This window comes from Colossoma macropomum, unplaced genomic scaffold (assembly GCF_904425465.1).
Source record: "Colossoma macropomum unplaced genomic scaffold, Colossoma_macropomum, whole genome shotgun sequence".
In the NCBI taxonomy this organism is placed as follows: Eukaryota; Metazoa; Chordata; class Actinopteri; order Characiformes; family Serrasalmidae; genus Colossoma; species Colossoma macropomum.
This window is the reverse complement of record NW_023495267.1, coordinates 3,954,323-3,970,949: the sequence shown is the minus strand read 5'-3', so window position 1 is coordinate 3,970,949 and position 16,627 is coordinate 3,954,323. Positions and strand designations below refer to the sequence as shown.

Here is a 16,627-nt window from a genome sequence, read left to right as displayed (position 1 = left end):
TATCCTGCGTTGTGGGGTTAATATGCATAAATGATTATAATTTGATTAAATGTTTGATAGTAATTTAATTATATGTGGTTAAATGTTTGAAGTCTATTTTATCTTTGCACAGGGCATCGTAAAGATCATTTAGAAGTCTTACAAAAGGTCCAGACTTATTACACCTCCCATCTGATCAAAACATAGCTCTGAGTCTCCTGAACTGTCCAGATAGGTTTCCGCTTGATATTTAAATTCTGATGTCTGTCACCATAAATTTCGCATGTAATTACAAGCTTGAATCTTCTAGAAGGTTTGATTCCATTTATGGCAGCAGTTCTGACAATTATGTTATCTGAGATCACTGTCAGCCAATCAACGCTTCGCCAGTTCCAATATTTATTTTATCCAGAGGCTGGCAACACAATCCAGCAGCCAACTGCATTTTACTCAATCATTATATCAACCAATGATTTTCATACCATCCATCCTGCGCTACGTCATCTGGTCCTTAAAAGGCACTGTACACTTCTGCTTTTCAGATCTTTCATCTTAGGCTTTGAGTCATTAACTTCTTTTTGTTATTGTTCGATTCATGGTTTTGTGAAAGATAATAGATTCTATTCTTCCACTTCATGGCTCTGGTTGTCAATCATTATAGAAACTGATTTTTGAGACCTCTCGAGCAAATTCCTGCATGAGCTGACCAGGCAAACTTTCCAATGCAAAAAGTTTCAATATAACATACTTTAAATTTACAAATACTTGCTGCCTATAAACTTTGGTTTGAAAGTGTGGGGTAGTGCTTTTCTTTTTGCAGTTGTTACTGTGTAGCCTTTATCATGCTAACCAGCAAGCTAGCCAAGTAAATTGATGATGCTGAATCAGCAGTCATGTATAACAGATGTAGCAGTTTGCAACTTAAAGCCCAGGGAATCAAATACATATTTTTGAAATATTAAGTATTTTAAAGTATATGCTATAGTTTATGAACAGTTTTTTTCTAAGATTATTTTCAGGTTTTATAAGGGAAATGTGTCAGGTCACAATCATTTCTGGGCAAGTTTTGCTGTCTAAGGTGACACTCTGTCCCTCCGTGCCTCACTTCACTTGAGCTCATAAAGCAATGGAATGGCCCTTTAGATGGCGTCAGGAATTCCCTCCAGGGGAAGTGGCGGGGCCATGTGGTCAAGTGCATGTTAAAAGCAGCACTGAAATGGACAGCTGGTGATAATTAAATGTGGCAAAAGGTGAAATATTCATCTGACCACTGTAGAAGCAATCGCATCATTACATTCCTGTATATACAGATGACACAGTTGTGTGTTAATATTCTACCATTCATCTTGCAGGACAAAAAGTCAGACCCAACTAACGTGAAACAGAGCCTTATAAACAATGTGACTTTTGCGGAACCAGTTTTGAAAGTGTTGAAAGTTACCTCTACACAGACACTCACATATTCACTACTTATTGTGAGGTGTCAAGATTATTCTGTAAAAGAGGATTTATTTCTAAAGCATTACTTTAGAGAAAAACTGTTTATGGTAATACCTAATAATAATCATAATAATAATAATAATAATAATAATAATAAGTCACTTATGGTGTTACAGCAACCAAGGTTACTTACAAAATCTTGTTTTGATTACACTTGACCTGAAACTCTCTGTTACGTGTACAGGCCAACTTGTGTGCTCCAGGGTACCATTCAATCACTTGTAAGATTATTGCAGTGCACATGGAGACATGCAGGATTTTCAGTGCACAGATAAAGGGAAAGAATTCAACAAATTTGGATACCTCACAAAGATATTTTAAAGACACTTGAGAACAAAGATGCACACAGAAATCTACCACACCTTGTATCTGTTCCATTCTTCCCGTTGTGTGGACAACTGTCTTCTTCTGGCCTGACCATCAGAACGGACAACTATTTGGAGCAAAAAACAACACACATAAAACAAATAACTATGTAAGAAATTAATTAAGTAAGTAAGTAGGTAAAGTAATACATTAATTAATTGAAAACAAGCCAACAAAAACAACAATAAAAAAAAAAACAGGTAGACTACATACAGAGCAGTTAGACAATAGAGCTACACTGGGTACATAGCAGTTTGATAGCAGAACACTTCGGTAGTGGGCCTAGATTATTGGCAACTAGCAAAAAGAGGCCCTTAGGCAGTGTCAGATCTGTGAAAAGAAACACGTATACACGTCTCCTTTAAAAAAAACTACAAGTCTTCTTGCTTGTCAACGTCTACATGTGATAAACAGGATAGGAAGGGATTCCATACCTTTTTAAATTTATACTGTTTGCCTTATAATATATGTTACTTTTTCCATTGACAAACAAATGGACATATTCTTTATCCATTGCATAATGGAGGCCCCCTCTGTTCTTTTCCAAAATAAAGCTATCAGATGTTTCGCCTCTAGAATACATACACCGATCAGGCATAACATTATGCATTATATCCTTGTTTCTACGCTCTTTGTCCATTTTATCAGCTCCACTTACTATATAGGTGCACTCTGTAGTTCTACAATTACAGACTGTAGTCCATCTGTTTCTCTGCATACTTTGTTAGCCCCCTTTTACCCTGTTCTTCAGTGGTCAGGACCCCTATGGACCCTCACAGAGCCGGTACTATTTGGGTGGGGGATAATTCTCAGCGCTGCAGTAACACTGACATGGTGGTGGTGCGTTAGTATGTGTTGCTGGAGTTTTTAAACACTACGTCCACTCACTGTCCACTCTATTAGACACTCCTACCTTGTCAGTCCACTTTGTAGATGTAAAGTCAGAGACGATAGCTCATCTGCTGCTGCACAGTTTGTGTTGGTCACCCTCTAGTTCTTCATCAGTGGTCACAGGATGCTGTTGGCAGGATATTTTTGGTTGGTGGACTATTCTCAGTCCAGCAGTGACACTGAGGTGTTTATAACTCCAGCAGCACTGCTGTGTCTGATCCACTCAGACCAGCGCAACACACACTAACACACCACCACCACATCAATGTTACTGCAGTGCTGAGAATGTTCCACCACCCAAATAGTACCTGCTCTGTGAGGGTCCATGGAAATGGGTACAAATGTGTTTGTGGTCTGTTAAATGTTTTCTTACTGGTCTAATTAAGTGGTTCCAAACTGTGGTACGCAGAGAGTACGTCGAATTACACGAAGTGCGTCAAAAATTCTGACATTATTCATTTAATTTTATTTAATCAGCCGGCTGCACACTAACTAAGGTATTTTTCCGATGCTGGCTACACAATCAGCTACTAGCACAGGGCAAACACACCCACACATGCCGCTTATTCTTCTGGATAACGGGGACAGGGCAAACTCGAGCTCTAATAATTCTGTATTTTACGCTTTTATTCTAACCTGCTGTATTGCGAGAAGAAAGAGTTTCTCTCTGGACCCTTCTGAGTGTCGCGCTTTCAGGAGAGACTAACAGCGGTAGAGTTAATTAAGTTTATGCGCTGCTGTGTGCGTGAATGAAGTGATTATCCTTTGCTAACTGGCATTAAGCTCTGTTTGTTAATCGAGTACTCGAATTAGTTTCACTTCCGCAGATACTGTTTAGATCGCCGTTGTAGTGAATTATTAGTTCGTCGCTTCTGTGTTTATTGCTTAGCCGTTTACATTTAAGTGTTTGTAGCGCTGTTAATCCAGAGAATGTGTACAGTGCGCTCCTGAGTGAGTCCAAAATGAATGGGTTAATATCGGAGCATTTGAGATAAATCATAGTTTGTAAATGCTTAAATATTTACATAAAATAATGCACTTATTTCCTGAACACAGAACAGCATAAAACATTTGAACACTGCTGTTTTATTTTTGAGCGCCTTTAGGACTTTTAACGTAGCCTCATGTGATTCATGACGTCAGTGGCAGTAATACTAATAGACTACTGTAGTCGTGCGTCATTCTGTTGTCCTCGTTATGCCCATATTAGGAACTCCGGGTCTGAGCTCCATTTCTCTATGGGCAAAATGAATAGGGTTTTCAATAAATCGCCTCTATCGCCCCCTGTGTTAAATAATAATCTTCAGAACACGATACGTTTTGTCCTGTGTACATTTTTCTCCCGAATACCACTGGATCCTCCGAATTACAAGATCGTTAAAGAGCTATAATACTAATATTGCTACATGCGAGCTAAAGCTACTGCGCATCAATTTGATGTCACTAAGCTACACGAAACTAAGGCAGGCTGTGCCGGTGCTCTGACAAGCTGTGTTACCTTAACAAAATGTTCTACTGTCGCGCAAATTACAGGTATACCCGTAAATAAAACCTCTGGGTGGGATATTTTGGTAGACTAAAACTCCTTATCAAAAATACTACCCGTGTTAGAACTACGAGGCTGAATTTAGCTTATTTTTTCACAGCTTCTTCTTTGAATGTCCCTGTTCCACCTTAAATTGTGCGGCAGCTGTGACTAGCTATCACAACCATTAGCAAGCAAGACAAAATACTGACCTGTTAGTTCGGTGAAACAGCAAAAATAAGTTAATGTTACTCTGCTGTTAAGCGTTAATAGTAGTGATGGCCAGATGAAGCCTCATGAAGCCTTGAAGCATTCCATCCAGCTGGTTCAAAAAAAGGTTCATTTCTTGAAGCTTCATGTGCACACAACCCCCCCTGCTGGTTAAAACCTTTATTGTCATTTCAACTATTTGTGATGGTCTCTTGGCTGTCTTGCAACATTGTCAGCATGGGAATAATCACTGCCAAGAATAAAACACCTTAATTTGATTTTCTGTGGTTCATTCATTTGTTCATCTAGTCTGTTTTTGATTAATGTGTGGGTTATGGTAATAGAGGTCAAAAAACTTTCCAGTATGATTTCAGTCAATAAATAAATCCAATAGGACATGAGATGTTTATGTTAAAACTGTTGCAGTGCTTTCAAGAGATGAGACAGTGATTGTGGGGTGATGGTAACTTTATTAATTTTTATTAAGAAACAATATTTTTTCCACTGTGCTTGGACTCAGTCGGTTTCTCTTTTTGGAAATAACCTCTCCGGCTTTGGAGAAAACCCTTTCACATGGTACTGAGGAGGCAGGGGTGCACAAGTATCCCACAGCAAGCTTGTATAGGCTTGGATATTTGCACCTCTGCCTCTCCCAGTACCCAAGGGGATCCTCTGTTCTGCCGATGTTCTGTTCTGCCAGGTATCTCTGCACTTCAACGGTGGCATCAGCTGTGACACTGAATTCTTCTGGACTCAGTGACCATGGTATCTAAATGAAACCACAGTTTGTTTCCTGAGAAGCAAAAACTGATAATATAAATGAGGACATAATTCCAAAATTGACTTTAAACCAAAGCAAAAATACTGACCAGGTCTTTCAGCTACGGCATCCTGTGATGTTGAAGCTGCAGCTGGAGATGAATGTGAGATTACATTGGTACATTCAAAGGTGAGTCGTTTTATTGCTTCATCTGTCTTTGTAGGGTTAAAGAAGCCAAGTGATTTGTATCTTGGGTCTAGTAGTGTTGCCAGCGACATAATGCTCATGCTTTGGACTTTGTCAAGCTTTGTCAAGCTTTTCCCTAAGGAGCCTGATGAGATGCTCTCCCAGTTCCCTAGCTACTGGGATCGTTGCCTTTGCTGACTCTTCCTGGAGCATCTTTTCAACTATTTTCAATAATGGCACCACTTTGGAGCCAGATACCTTTTTCTCCTCTGACAGCTCCATAGTAGCCTCGTGAAAAGGAGACAGTATAGACAGGCACCCACAAATATTATTGTAGTCATCAGAGGTCAGCGCAGGAATGTCAGTTTGTAAGCCAGCCAAAGCTGCCCCCACAGGCTCCCTGAGTTCTGCTACTAGCTCCAGCATTTGAAATGTGCTGTTCCACCTTGTTTCAACCTCCTGAATCAGTTTTTTTTTGGTTTTCCCATCTGCTCTTGAACAAGGTCCAGCTTCTCCTTTAAAGATAAAAAAGTGAATGTTACATATGTAGCAATATAAAACAATGTGTAAACAAATATGAAAATGTTACTGACTTTGGCAGTTGTGCTGCTCCTAAAATAGCCCACCAGCTTCCTTGCCTTTGTACGAATGGTGGACAGCACTGGGGTTAGTTCAAGAGCCTTTTTAACGACTAGATTCAGGGTGTGAGCAATGCAGACTGCATGGCGCAGCCACAGGCAATCATATTAGATGCACCATCAGTAACAAGACATGTGACTTTTGATTTTATTCCCCATTCTTCCATGAGGGAGGATTTCACACAGGCCAAATTTTCAGCTGTGTGTGCCTGTGGGAATTTCACTACACTAAGTAGTGTAGACTTCAGACATGTGTTGTGATCTATAAAATGGCAGGTTACAGCCAAGTAGGCATCCATATTGAGAGATGTCCACATGTTTGCTGTCAAACTCACTGCAGGGACTTTCTGGACCTCAGCTTTCGCCTTCTCTTTCTCTTGTTGATATTTGGCCTCAGCCATGGCTTTTACAGCCTAAAGGGAAGGTAGAAAATAATGATTATTTATTTCAGTACTTTATCCATGTCATCACACATACCTTCCTAGTTGGGAGAACATAGGTTGGATCCAATTTAGCTACAAAGTCCCTGAAGCCTTTATCCTCAACTATGCTGAATGGCTGTGTGTCTTTAACAATCATGGAGACCAAAGCCTCATCCAGCTCCTCCTTTCTGGTCACTGCCTTGTAAAGATTAGATTAGATTAAACTTTATTGTCATTGAAAAGTACAGTACTCACCAATGAAATTCACGTAAGCGTCCAATCCGAATAGCAAATAGCATGTAAGGTACAGAGGATAATGCAATATATAAATATGTATGTACAGTATATACACATTTTACATGTGCATAATAATGTTAACTGTGCAAAAGTAAAATTAGGTTATTGTTTAATTACAGTATTTGCATGTCTTAAGTAATTACATGAACATGTGCACACGTGCAATGGTTGTTTTTGTTTTTATTTTGTGATGTGTATGATGAATATAGTATTAGTATTGTCAATGTCATTATTATCTTACCAGGCTCCATGAAAACAGGTTCCTCTATGTCACAGGCAAATTGGCGAAACTCCAACACGAACACTAACACGCAAATTTTGCGGGGATCCATTGCGCTTTATACATGTTCATAAATCACGCCAAGACTCGAACCACTGCCTGAACCAGCGAGGCTTCAGACGTCATCAGTGACGTCCCTCGCCCTTAAGGAAACAAGCCTCGATACGCGCTTCATAAACGACTTCTTGGATTTCTCGACACAAGCTCCGAAGCCTCGGTATCATTTGCCCATCACTAGTTAATAGTGAAACCTCCCCATATCATGCCTTTCAATCTTCCATGAAGCTGAAGTCAGCTTCTTTTTTGCTGGCTGTTTGTTCGAATTTCTCCGTTCCACCTTAAATGGCTCAGCATTTCAGAACGTAACTGCTGCACCACTTAAGGTGGAACGGAAAAGAACGGGAAAAGTCGAACAAAAAGCTGGCGAATGTCCTGAGAAGATGTTCTCAGAAAAATGTTACCAGCATTAAAATAATAATTAGGATATTCTGATAGCCTAAATCAGTTTATCAGGGGGTGATAACCTGCTTGAGAAGGCTGTCAGTCTAATGACGTGAATTCAGTGCGCAGTAGCTTTAGCTTACATTTAGCAATATCCATATTTCAGCACTTTAACGATCTCGTAATTCAGAGGATCCAGTGGTATTCGAGAGGAGAATGTTCACAGGACAAAATGTATCGGGTTCTGGCGCCCTCTGGTGTTTAGTAGTCATGTTCTGATGTAACGGGAGAAATAGTAAGTGGCCAGCTCTGACAGGAACTCCAGAGTTCTCCAGACTTACGCCTAGAATACAAACATGGTACACAAACATCCCTAACATTATTTATTTATTGAATATTATTCATGTTAAGGTTAACATAAAAAATTCTCTGTTGTACACTGTCAGAAAAAAGAAAAAAAGAAATTGGTGGACAAAAGTGTAAGATACAAACAATGTTAATATACTCTCAGTAATTGTCTTAAGGCTTAACTGTGTACCTTAAATGAGTTTTAAAGATACACTACGTTCACTTCCCAGTGGAAAAGGACCAATTTGTATTGTTTTATAATCTAATGTTTTAAAATGATAAAAAAAAAGCCTGGAGTCAAGATGAATTATATGGAATCAATGTCACCTTAAAAATATATAATAAAATATAAATATATAAAGACGTACACTTGAAGGTACCACCCTAGTGGCAGTTTTAGTATCTTTTTTTCTGAAAGTGTACATCTGGTGTGTCATCGCATCACATACACATACACACACAATATATATATACATACCTACACATACACATACACAATAACACCGCCTTTGGTGATAAGACTGATTGAAATATACACTAAATTAAATTAAGTTTATGTTTCCCTTTTTCCTCTTGAGCCCCCGCCACCCCTCGTCACCCCCTCCCAAAAAATATGTCTGTGCACAGGTCTGGATAAGACACTAACATGTGCAGCAGAGGAAACTCTAAGACCAGGGTTGGAAATCACTGTGATGAATGACAGCGCAGCCCTTCTAGCTGTCAAAACCACCCCATGCAACTGACTGTCATCTACTTTTGTGGTATGTCTGATACCAGTTGTCCTTTTAACAGGAAACCAGACAAGAACAGAAACCTGATTACAACACCATTTAGATTTAGGTCAAAATAACACAACAAAACGCCTCTGGTCCTCACCGTGGAAGTCCTTGCTTAAGCGCAACACCTCGAGTGAAAAAAATAGGCAAGGCAAAGATGATCGCCAAACCCCAGAGTCTAATGAGGATGGGCACAAAAAAAAATATTATCTTTAATAAAGATACATTGGTGAGAAGTATAATGAAATGTTAAGCGTTTGTGCTGGCAGAGCACAAAATTACTTTAAACCTTCTCATTGTCTGTGTAGAGAACTCTTCACTTATGTCTTTTTTTCTTGGTGATCATGCTTTTTCTTGATGATCCCTAATGCAACAGCATACAGAAAAGGGTTCACGCAACAGTTAATTACCGCCAGAGTCTTACTCAAGTCTCCAGTTGCTCTACGGAAAGATTTCAGTCCCTCATAGACGGCTGGAAAAGATGCTTTAGTCAGGGTAGTAGCTACGTCGATCACATTGATGATGTGCACAGGGGTCCAGAAAAGAAAAAAAGCCATGACGATGCTGATCACGAGCCTTCTCATCCTCCTCTTTCGCTTTCTAGCGTTTTCACCTCCTCGAAGCTTTATCTTGTTGATCCAGCAGTAAGATGTCAGTATGATGGAGAAAGGGAGGATGAATCCAAATATGACCTCGAACAGAAGAATTATAGCTTTTCCAGAAACTGAGTCTATGGTCCTCTGACACCGTGGAAGTCCTCGCTTAAGCGCAACACCTCGAGTGAAAAAAATAGGCAAGGCAAAGATGATCGCCAAACCCCAGAGTCCAATTAGCAGTAAGCATCTGCGACCCTTCTGCAGTCTTTCCAGTTCTTTCTGATTAGGAGTTTTTGACTTGATGGTATGGTAGTGGTGCACAGCCATCAGAGTGATCGTCAGCACGCTGACGTACATTGCACAGTAGGTCAGGTACATCAGGATCCTGCAAGGCCAAATGCCCAGAGTCCATCCACAGAGTAGACCATACATTGCAAAAGGAGCCAATCCAAGGGTCAAGGCATCAGATACAGCCAGATTGAGCATTAGCTTAACTGTGAAGCTTATTTTTTCATTCCATTGATGAGCGATGGAGACGATCACAGCAATGTTGCTGGGCAAACCCACCAAACAGCACAAGCCTAGGACCACAGAGGGGCCTACCTGTTTGGAGCCCCAAGTGCTGTTGGTGATGTCAAGACCACAAGTGGAATTGAAGCTAAAGTTGAGATGATCCATGTCAAGCAAAAGAAGTTGAGAAAATGTGTCACTTGGTTGTAGGGTGATGTCCAAACCAGACGTGCTGCTCTCTCCAAAGCTGTGATGCTTCTGAGCAAATTCTGGCTGGTGTATTGCTGGTAAAGCAGCTGCTGACATAGACTCCTCTCATCATTTCCTGAACTCACTTTATAAACCACTTCTCTCAGACTAGAAACAGAGAGAGAGAAGTGGCTAAAAAGCTGAACTAGGTATCTGGATCCTTCCCTAATAAACTGTTTGAAGTTCTGACTTGGCTTTGATATTTGTGTTGATCTATGCATTTTCCCCCTTTTGTTAAATATTGTTAAATGTGTTTTCCACAGAAATTACAATTTTAAAAATGACAGACGTGATTGTGCCTTTGCAATTGTGCTACACACTGCATGGCATTATTTTACTTGAGTTTTTTTTTAATATCAAAATATCTACTTTCTACTCTCTAAATCTCGAAACAGTTTCATTACTCTGTCATCTACATGTTTTTGGAGATCATCAGACACCTTCCAGCTGTTCATTCAGCAGCAAATTTCCAACAAAGCTACATTCTAAAAAATGTGACAACAAGAACAGAGAGGTGAATAAGCTCTTAATATATTTATTTACAAATTTCTCTCTAACTTGGCTAACATTTTACCGAAGAAACGTGTATATTTACATGCAGTCTTTTATTCCAAAAAGGAGGGCAAGGGACAGAAGAAGTAACAGGGTAAATGAGAGATAGAATATGGAATTTCAAAGTATAGTGATGATGTTCTTCAACTGAGGAAGGAGTAATTGTGCTGCAGGACTTTGCCCATCCTTTACCTAATTACAGAGAATATCCTGTTTTAATAAGGACATAAGAAATGCACTTTCAGGGGACTACTTTTACTTTTATAATAACTTTTAAGAATTTTACTTCAGTAAGGAATTTTACCATCTCTGATGTAAATATCTGTTATTTATAACAGTATTGACATATTTGTCTCAAGTGGTGTGTGTTTCTAAAAATTACATGACTCACAAAAACAAACAAACAAATAGAACATAATTTTTGATTCATTATTGAAAACAGTGGTTCCAAACTTGATGAAGTACATGGTAAAACTCCCCTGTTGTAATTTTTATTTCATTCTCACCATTTCTCGCTGTTATTTGTTGACAGTTTTCTTCATGTAATTTGCCTGTTAATATATTTAATAAAAATTCTGCTTATCATTTGTATGAAGTTACAAGATTCTCATTTTTTTGCACTCGTCACCTGCTCCACTGATGCTTCCACAGTCTCCCCTAGCAGGAGTCCAGTACAACACTGATGATAAGCTTATCACTCGTGAACATGTCCACTACTGAAGAGATTGTGCAGTTCAGTCATCCATCAAAAACTTTAATAATGCTGAGATTAATAACTGGCTCATCAAATTGATTTGTCAGTCTACTCACACTGTAGCGGGAATGTCAACGTTTACAAAGAAGCTGTTTGTCAAATTCCTTTTATTATTGTGTGTGTGTGTGTGTGTGTGTGTGTGTGTAATATTCTTCTTCTTCTTATTATTATTAGTAGTAGTAGTAGTAGTAGTATGAAGTCTTTTATTTTGAACTCGAACTTTTATTTTGTTTTCCGCTGGCCGCCGGGGAAAGCTCCGTAGAGTCGCTGTGTTCACAAAGCTGTTTCTTTCTCCCGAGAGCGGCCCCGCTCCACGCTTGGTTTCTTTCTTTTAATCGCAACAAAACAGCTGAGAGGGTTTTAAAAAGTGCACATTTCAACCACTAAGCTATGTCAGTCGTTCCTCCGAATCGCTCGTCCACCGGTTGGCCGCGCGGAGTGAATCAGTTCGGGAACAAATACATCAGCCCTCCGGCTAAACCGCTCACCCTGGAGAGAACCATCAACCTGTGAGGAGCTTCTGAACCCATAAAGCTCAGATCGATAACTGTTACTGCACCACCGAATGTAGTTTACAGTTATGCAGTATAATAGCCAGTGCATGTCAGTGCCCGCTGCGTGGCTTCTGTTTTAAATGCCGGATGTGTCGAGCTAGCATTAGCATAGCAAATCGTAGCCTGTTAGCATAAGAGGCTGCTGAGCTAACGAGGTCTGTGTTGCTTTGGAGGTTTTTAATGCATGCCGTTGTCTTTGCTCCGTGTAGATATCCTCTGACCAATTACACGTTCGGCACGAAGGAGCCGCTGTATGAGAAGGACAGCTCGGTGGCCGCCAGGTTCCAGCGGATGCGGGAGGAGTTTGAGAAGATCGGGATGAGGCGGACTGTGGAGGGAGTGTTGATAGTACACGAACACAGACTGCCCCATGTCTTACTGCTGCAGCTAGGAACCACCTTCTTCAAACTGTACATACTCTCTATACTAAATACTCATAAATATTCAGTGTTGGGCAAGCTACTTTAAAAAATATCCAGCTAAGCTGCCAGTTACTCTCCAAAAAATTCAGTTCGGCTCATATACATGAAAGCTGTTCTTCAGAGAAATGCAGATAAGCTTACTGTAATGAAGCTACATCACGACTTATACTGTCTCTGAAGCTAATTAACATTGTAATGATCTGTTAGTTCTAGGTAATAATATTAGTATAAGCCGATAATTGCTTTAAAAATGATCAGCATCTGAAATTAAGTGATATTTCGAACTGATAGTTCATATGGATATTTGATGACTTACCTGCTGTACTCCAGAAGAGTAGAACATTTAGGTGATGCTAGACTACTGTGCTAAAAATGTGTTTTTATTAATTTTACTAATAAAAATAAATGTTATATTTCTCTCTAATGCTCATCCAGATAGATTTTGTCACAATTTCTGTATTTTATTTTTAGATCAGCATTGGCAGATGTGTTCACAAAAAAATATCAGAGATTTGCAACAGCTCAAAATTCTCATTCTGGTTAATTACAAGACAGTTCAGCAACTTATTATATTAATATTGAATTAATGTTATTAAATATGATTAAATATAATCAACCATTTACCCACCCTGCTGTAGGGGAACAGTGCTGCTCTTTTATTTCTGTCTCACCTACACAGATCACTATTTGATGAAGCTACTTAGGTTTTCACTGAGATGTGTACGCATTATAGCCACCGTCTTTCTTCCTTCAAGCTCTGTTAGGCTTTTGAAAGATCACAGTGTTATGTATGTAACTTTCAGAGGCATCCTGGAGACCTTTTTGCTACTCTTCTAAAATTTTGGCATCCATTGCTCCAAAGATTACTAAGTATTTCACAGTAAATTGCCTACCTTCGCCACTGAAAACACCACAGCTGATGTGGCAGCCTCGAAAGTTTGTGAGACTTAGCAACAGTAACCAAGGGAGCGTGACTAAGCGAAGGTTCAGTTACAACTAAACTGTGCTGAATAAAGACTTGTGTCACTGCCCCCTTGATACTGGGAAATATACTTAACCCCTTAAAATCCCAGGCTTATCACATACTCAGGCGTATTTTTCAGTAACTGCATGGGCTACAATGCAAACTGGTTGAGCTATTCATAGGTTACAGAAGTGTGTAGTAAAAGGTTGAACCTGTCAGTGGGTCCTGACCATTTAAAGGATTAAACAAGTAGCTTTGCTACTTCTAGCCATACTACTGCCCAGTACTGTCTGTAAAAGAGTTTGAGAGTTGATGGTGATAATATCTTCAAAGTTCTTTCTAAACCTTTTCTAAAGTGCTTCACTGTTATTGTATCTGTTTTCAGCCCTGGTGGAGAATTAAACCCTGGAGAAGATGAGGTGGAGGGTTTAAAACGCCTGATGACAGAGGTATTGCTCTTGTTCTTGATGTTGTTGTTGTTGTTTTCTCTTTGGTAACTAATATGGTGTTAATAAGTATGTTGTTTACAAAACATTACAAAAAAAAGATGTAATGGTTTATGCAGATTTGTGAATGAGCTGTAAAGGGTAAGCAGAACAAATAGAGTAGACAGTTGTGATAGTTTGTGAGTAAATATCTGGGTTTATTTTTATGGTTCTGCAACTGGAACCATCTCAAAAGTCTGTCTAATATTTACTGAGTTATAGAAGAATGCAGGCTATAGGTATGAGTTACATAGGATTATGAACCCCCCCAGTCCTGTTTATTATCGATGCTTTGCAGAAAATACAAATGAACTGTTGACCATGCAAATTAGTCTTTAACCACAACAAGCACATCATGGGTTCATTTTTTTTAAGTATTAAATGGCATTTCACCATTGCAATATGTAGACATGTCATGCAGTGAACCATTTTGTCAATATCATGCAGGTCTAACTGAAATAGAGATATGAATGTAATTTTCAGTTGCCAAGTATAGTCTATATTACTGTTGACGTGGTTGTAATCTTCTGAAATTGTTGCAGGCATGTCTTCTTAATTTAGACACCAGAGCAGACTTTCTTTGATGAGTTACGTGACTAAAGATGTACTTCATGTGACTAAAGATATACATGGACTTCAGAGGAACTACTTAGACAGCTCTAAGGTCTAAAACAGTGCAAAGTTTCAGCACTCTCAAACTCAAAGGAATACCTTAACTAAGTTGTGAACACTCCACCTGTTCTTGGGTGAACGCCTGAACCGTGGTCCACCAAATATCGCTGGTCTCAGTCTGCTTTGAAGTGAAGCTTGGTTTAGTTTGCTTCTGGTGGGAATGCACCAAACAAGAGAATTTAACATTAGAGCCTGTTTTTCTCTTTTTCTCTTAAAAAGAGTGTGCCAGTATTGTACTACTGTCTGCTTATTTATTTATTTATTTATTTATAAAATGCACTCTTCACAGATGTTCATACCTACTGCAACAAGAGCTGCTGCTAACCACAGACAATAAAATAAATAAGAGTATTGCATTTGATTTTTGAACACAGTGTATTTTTGGCCAAGCATCAGCAGATTTTTAGCTGACAAACTGGGTGTGAAAACAGCCTACAAAGTATTAATGATGGGCACTGGAAGTTGGTAAAAGGCATTTAGCATTAGGGCATTCTAATTTGCTTGCCCAAGCTCAGCTTTACATTAGCTATGTAAAGTTCAACTGTTCATTTAAAGTATTACATTAAGATTTTAAGCTTCACTGATAAAGGTGACTTGTGCTTTGGCCAGATTTTGGGCCGTCAGGATGGAGTGAAGCAAGACTGGGTGATTGATGACTGCATTGGAAACTGGTGGAGACCCAATTTTGAACCACCACAGGTTGGTCACCTTTCCTATTTGTCCACGCAATTACACACCATGCACATCGTCAGCGCCTAATTTTGATGCTCTCTCTGTTTTCTGCGTTATTCAAAATGTCTTTAACACACTTCAGTATAGCTAAAAATTAAAATTATATTAAATTGAAGTGAAATGTGTTGCACTCACAAATTAAGATGGTCATTTGTTTATTTTGACATCTGTGTTGGTTTCCCTTAGTACCCCTACATTCCAGCACACATCACAAAGCCCAAGGAACATAAGAAACTTTTCTTGGTACAGCTACAGGAGAAAGGTAAGACCTCTAACACAAACAGGATTTCTCTAAACTTCTATCCACACATATGAAATAAATCCTGTTATAATGAACTTCTTGTTGTTGTCCCCAGCTTTGTTTGCTGTGCCAAAGAACTACAAGTTAGTAGCAGCTCCTTTGTTTGAGCTTTATGATAATGCTCCTGGATACGGGCCCATCATATCCAGCCTCCCTCAACTCCTCAGCAGGTGAGAAATCAGGTTAAAATCTATGACAAATGATTGCTCATTGTCACTGTAGTACACTGTGTATAAAAGTCAGTGTGATATCACTTTCTGGAGATGTTTAGCCAGTGATCAGGCCATTTTTATGTCTTTCATATTTACCATAATTGAAGTCAAACTGAAAGAGACAGCGGTTTCCGTTTGGGTTTTTAATAGGTCAAATTTCTTGTGGTTAAATATTTCCATGTATTTATAACTCCCCTCAAACCCCCCTCCCCCAAACAGGTTTAACTTCATCTACAACTGATAGGCATGTAGCTTGTATGGCTGTCTCTGTGAGTGCAGCCCGAACAGATGAGAGGACAAGAGGCCGACAAGTGACCACGAATAACCACCGTCACTAGAAGGAATCAACATGTCCCTGTTTTCAAACTTCATTATAAGGGTTTTTTTGACATCTAGTTTTTGTCTCTTCCACAACTGTGTTGTAATTTTACTCTTAATTAAATCTCCATTTTGCTGAAAAGCTGGGTTTTTTTGAGTTTTATGTTAAGGAGTGCATAGTGTTTAGTCAAATAAATAAAATGATGTGATTTAGTTTTTTTTTTATCTTTGTATGTTTGTCATTCCTTTTTATAATAAACTGCTATCTGAGAATTTTCTTGTTTTGTGTGTAATAGTCATTACAAAACTGTTGATAATATGCTGTTTTAGTAAGTGTTCGTACTGGAAGAAGTGCAGTTGCTGTAATTACACTTGTATAATGAAAGGGAAGCAGGGATTATTTTGTCTTGCAATAACATCTTTGCTTCTTGTTTCTGCAAAGTTGTAGTCTGGATGGTGGAACAAACTGCATCTGGTCAGTCAAGTGTCATGCTTACATCCCTTATATCCCTGATGGATATGTCTTAATTTATACTCTTAGCAAAAAGCGTTCTTGTAATAATAGTGGAACGATTTTTGGTGCTAATAGCAGTGGTACTTGATAGGTCCTCATGGATCTCCAGATGGTGCACATTTTTGCACTCTCCTTATGTGTTGCAGGTTAGTTTGGAACAAAAATCTGGACCT

At 39.1% G+C, this 16,627-nt stretch overlaps 2 protein-coding genes across 2 annotated transcripts; one reads left to right on the top strand and one right to left on the bottom strand.

Moving 5' to 3' along the window:
- Positions 1-8,045: 8,045 nt before the first annotated feature.
- Positions 8,046-9,967, bottom strand: LOC118801412 (leukotriene B4 receptor 1-like). Its single transcript, XM_036561740.1, has one exon. The coding sequence runs from the start codon at positions 9,891-9,893 to the stop codon at positions 8,940-8,942; it is 954 nt and encodes a 317-aa protein (XP_036417633.1). The 5' UTR covers positions 9,894-9,967; the 3' UTR covers positions 8,046-8,939.
- A 1,556-nt stretch (positions 9,968-11,523) lies between these two features.
- On the top strand, positions 11,524-16,216 carry nudt21 (nudix hydrolase 21). The gene is made up of 7 exons (XM_036561763.1): positions 11,524-11,789; positions 12,044-12,244; positions 13,606-13,669; positions 14,987-15,076; positions 15,296-15,371; positions 15,466-15,580; positions 15,842-16,216. Exons 1-7 carry the CDS (start codon positions 11,671-11,673, stop codon positions 15,861-15,863), a joined length of 687 nt encoding a protein of 228 aa, XP_036417656.1. The 5' UTR covers positions 11,524-11,670; the 3' UTR covers positions 15,864-16,216.
- The last annotated feature ends 411 nt before the right edge of the window (positions 16,217-16,627 follow it).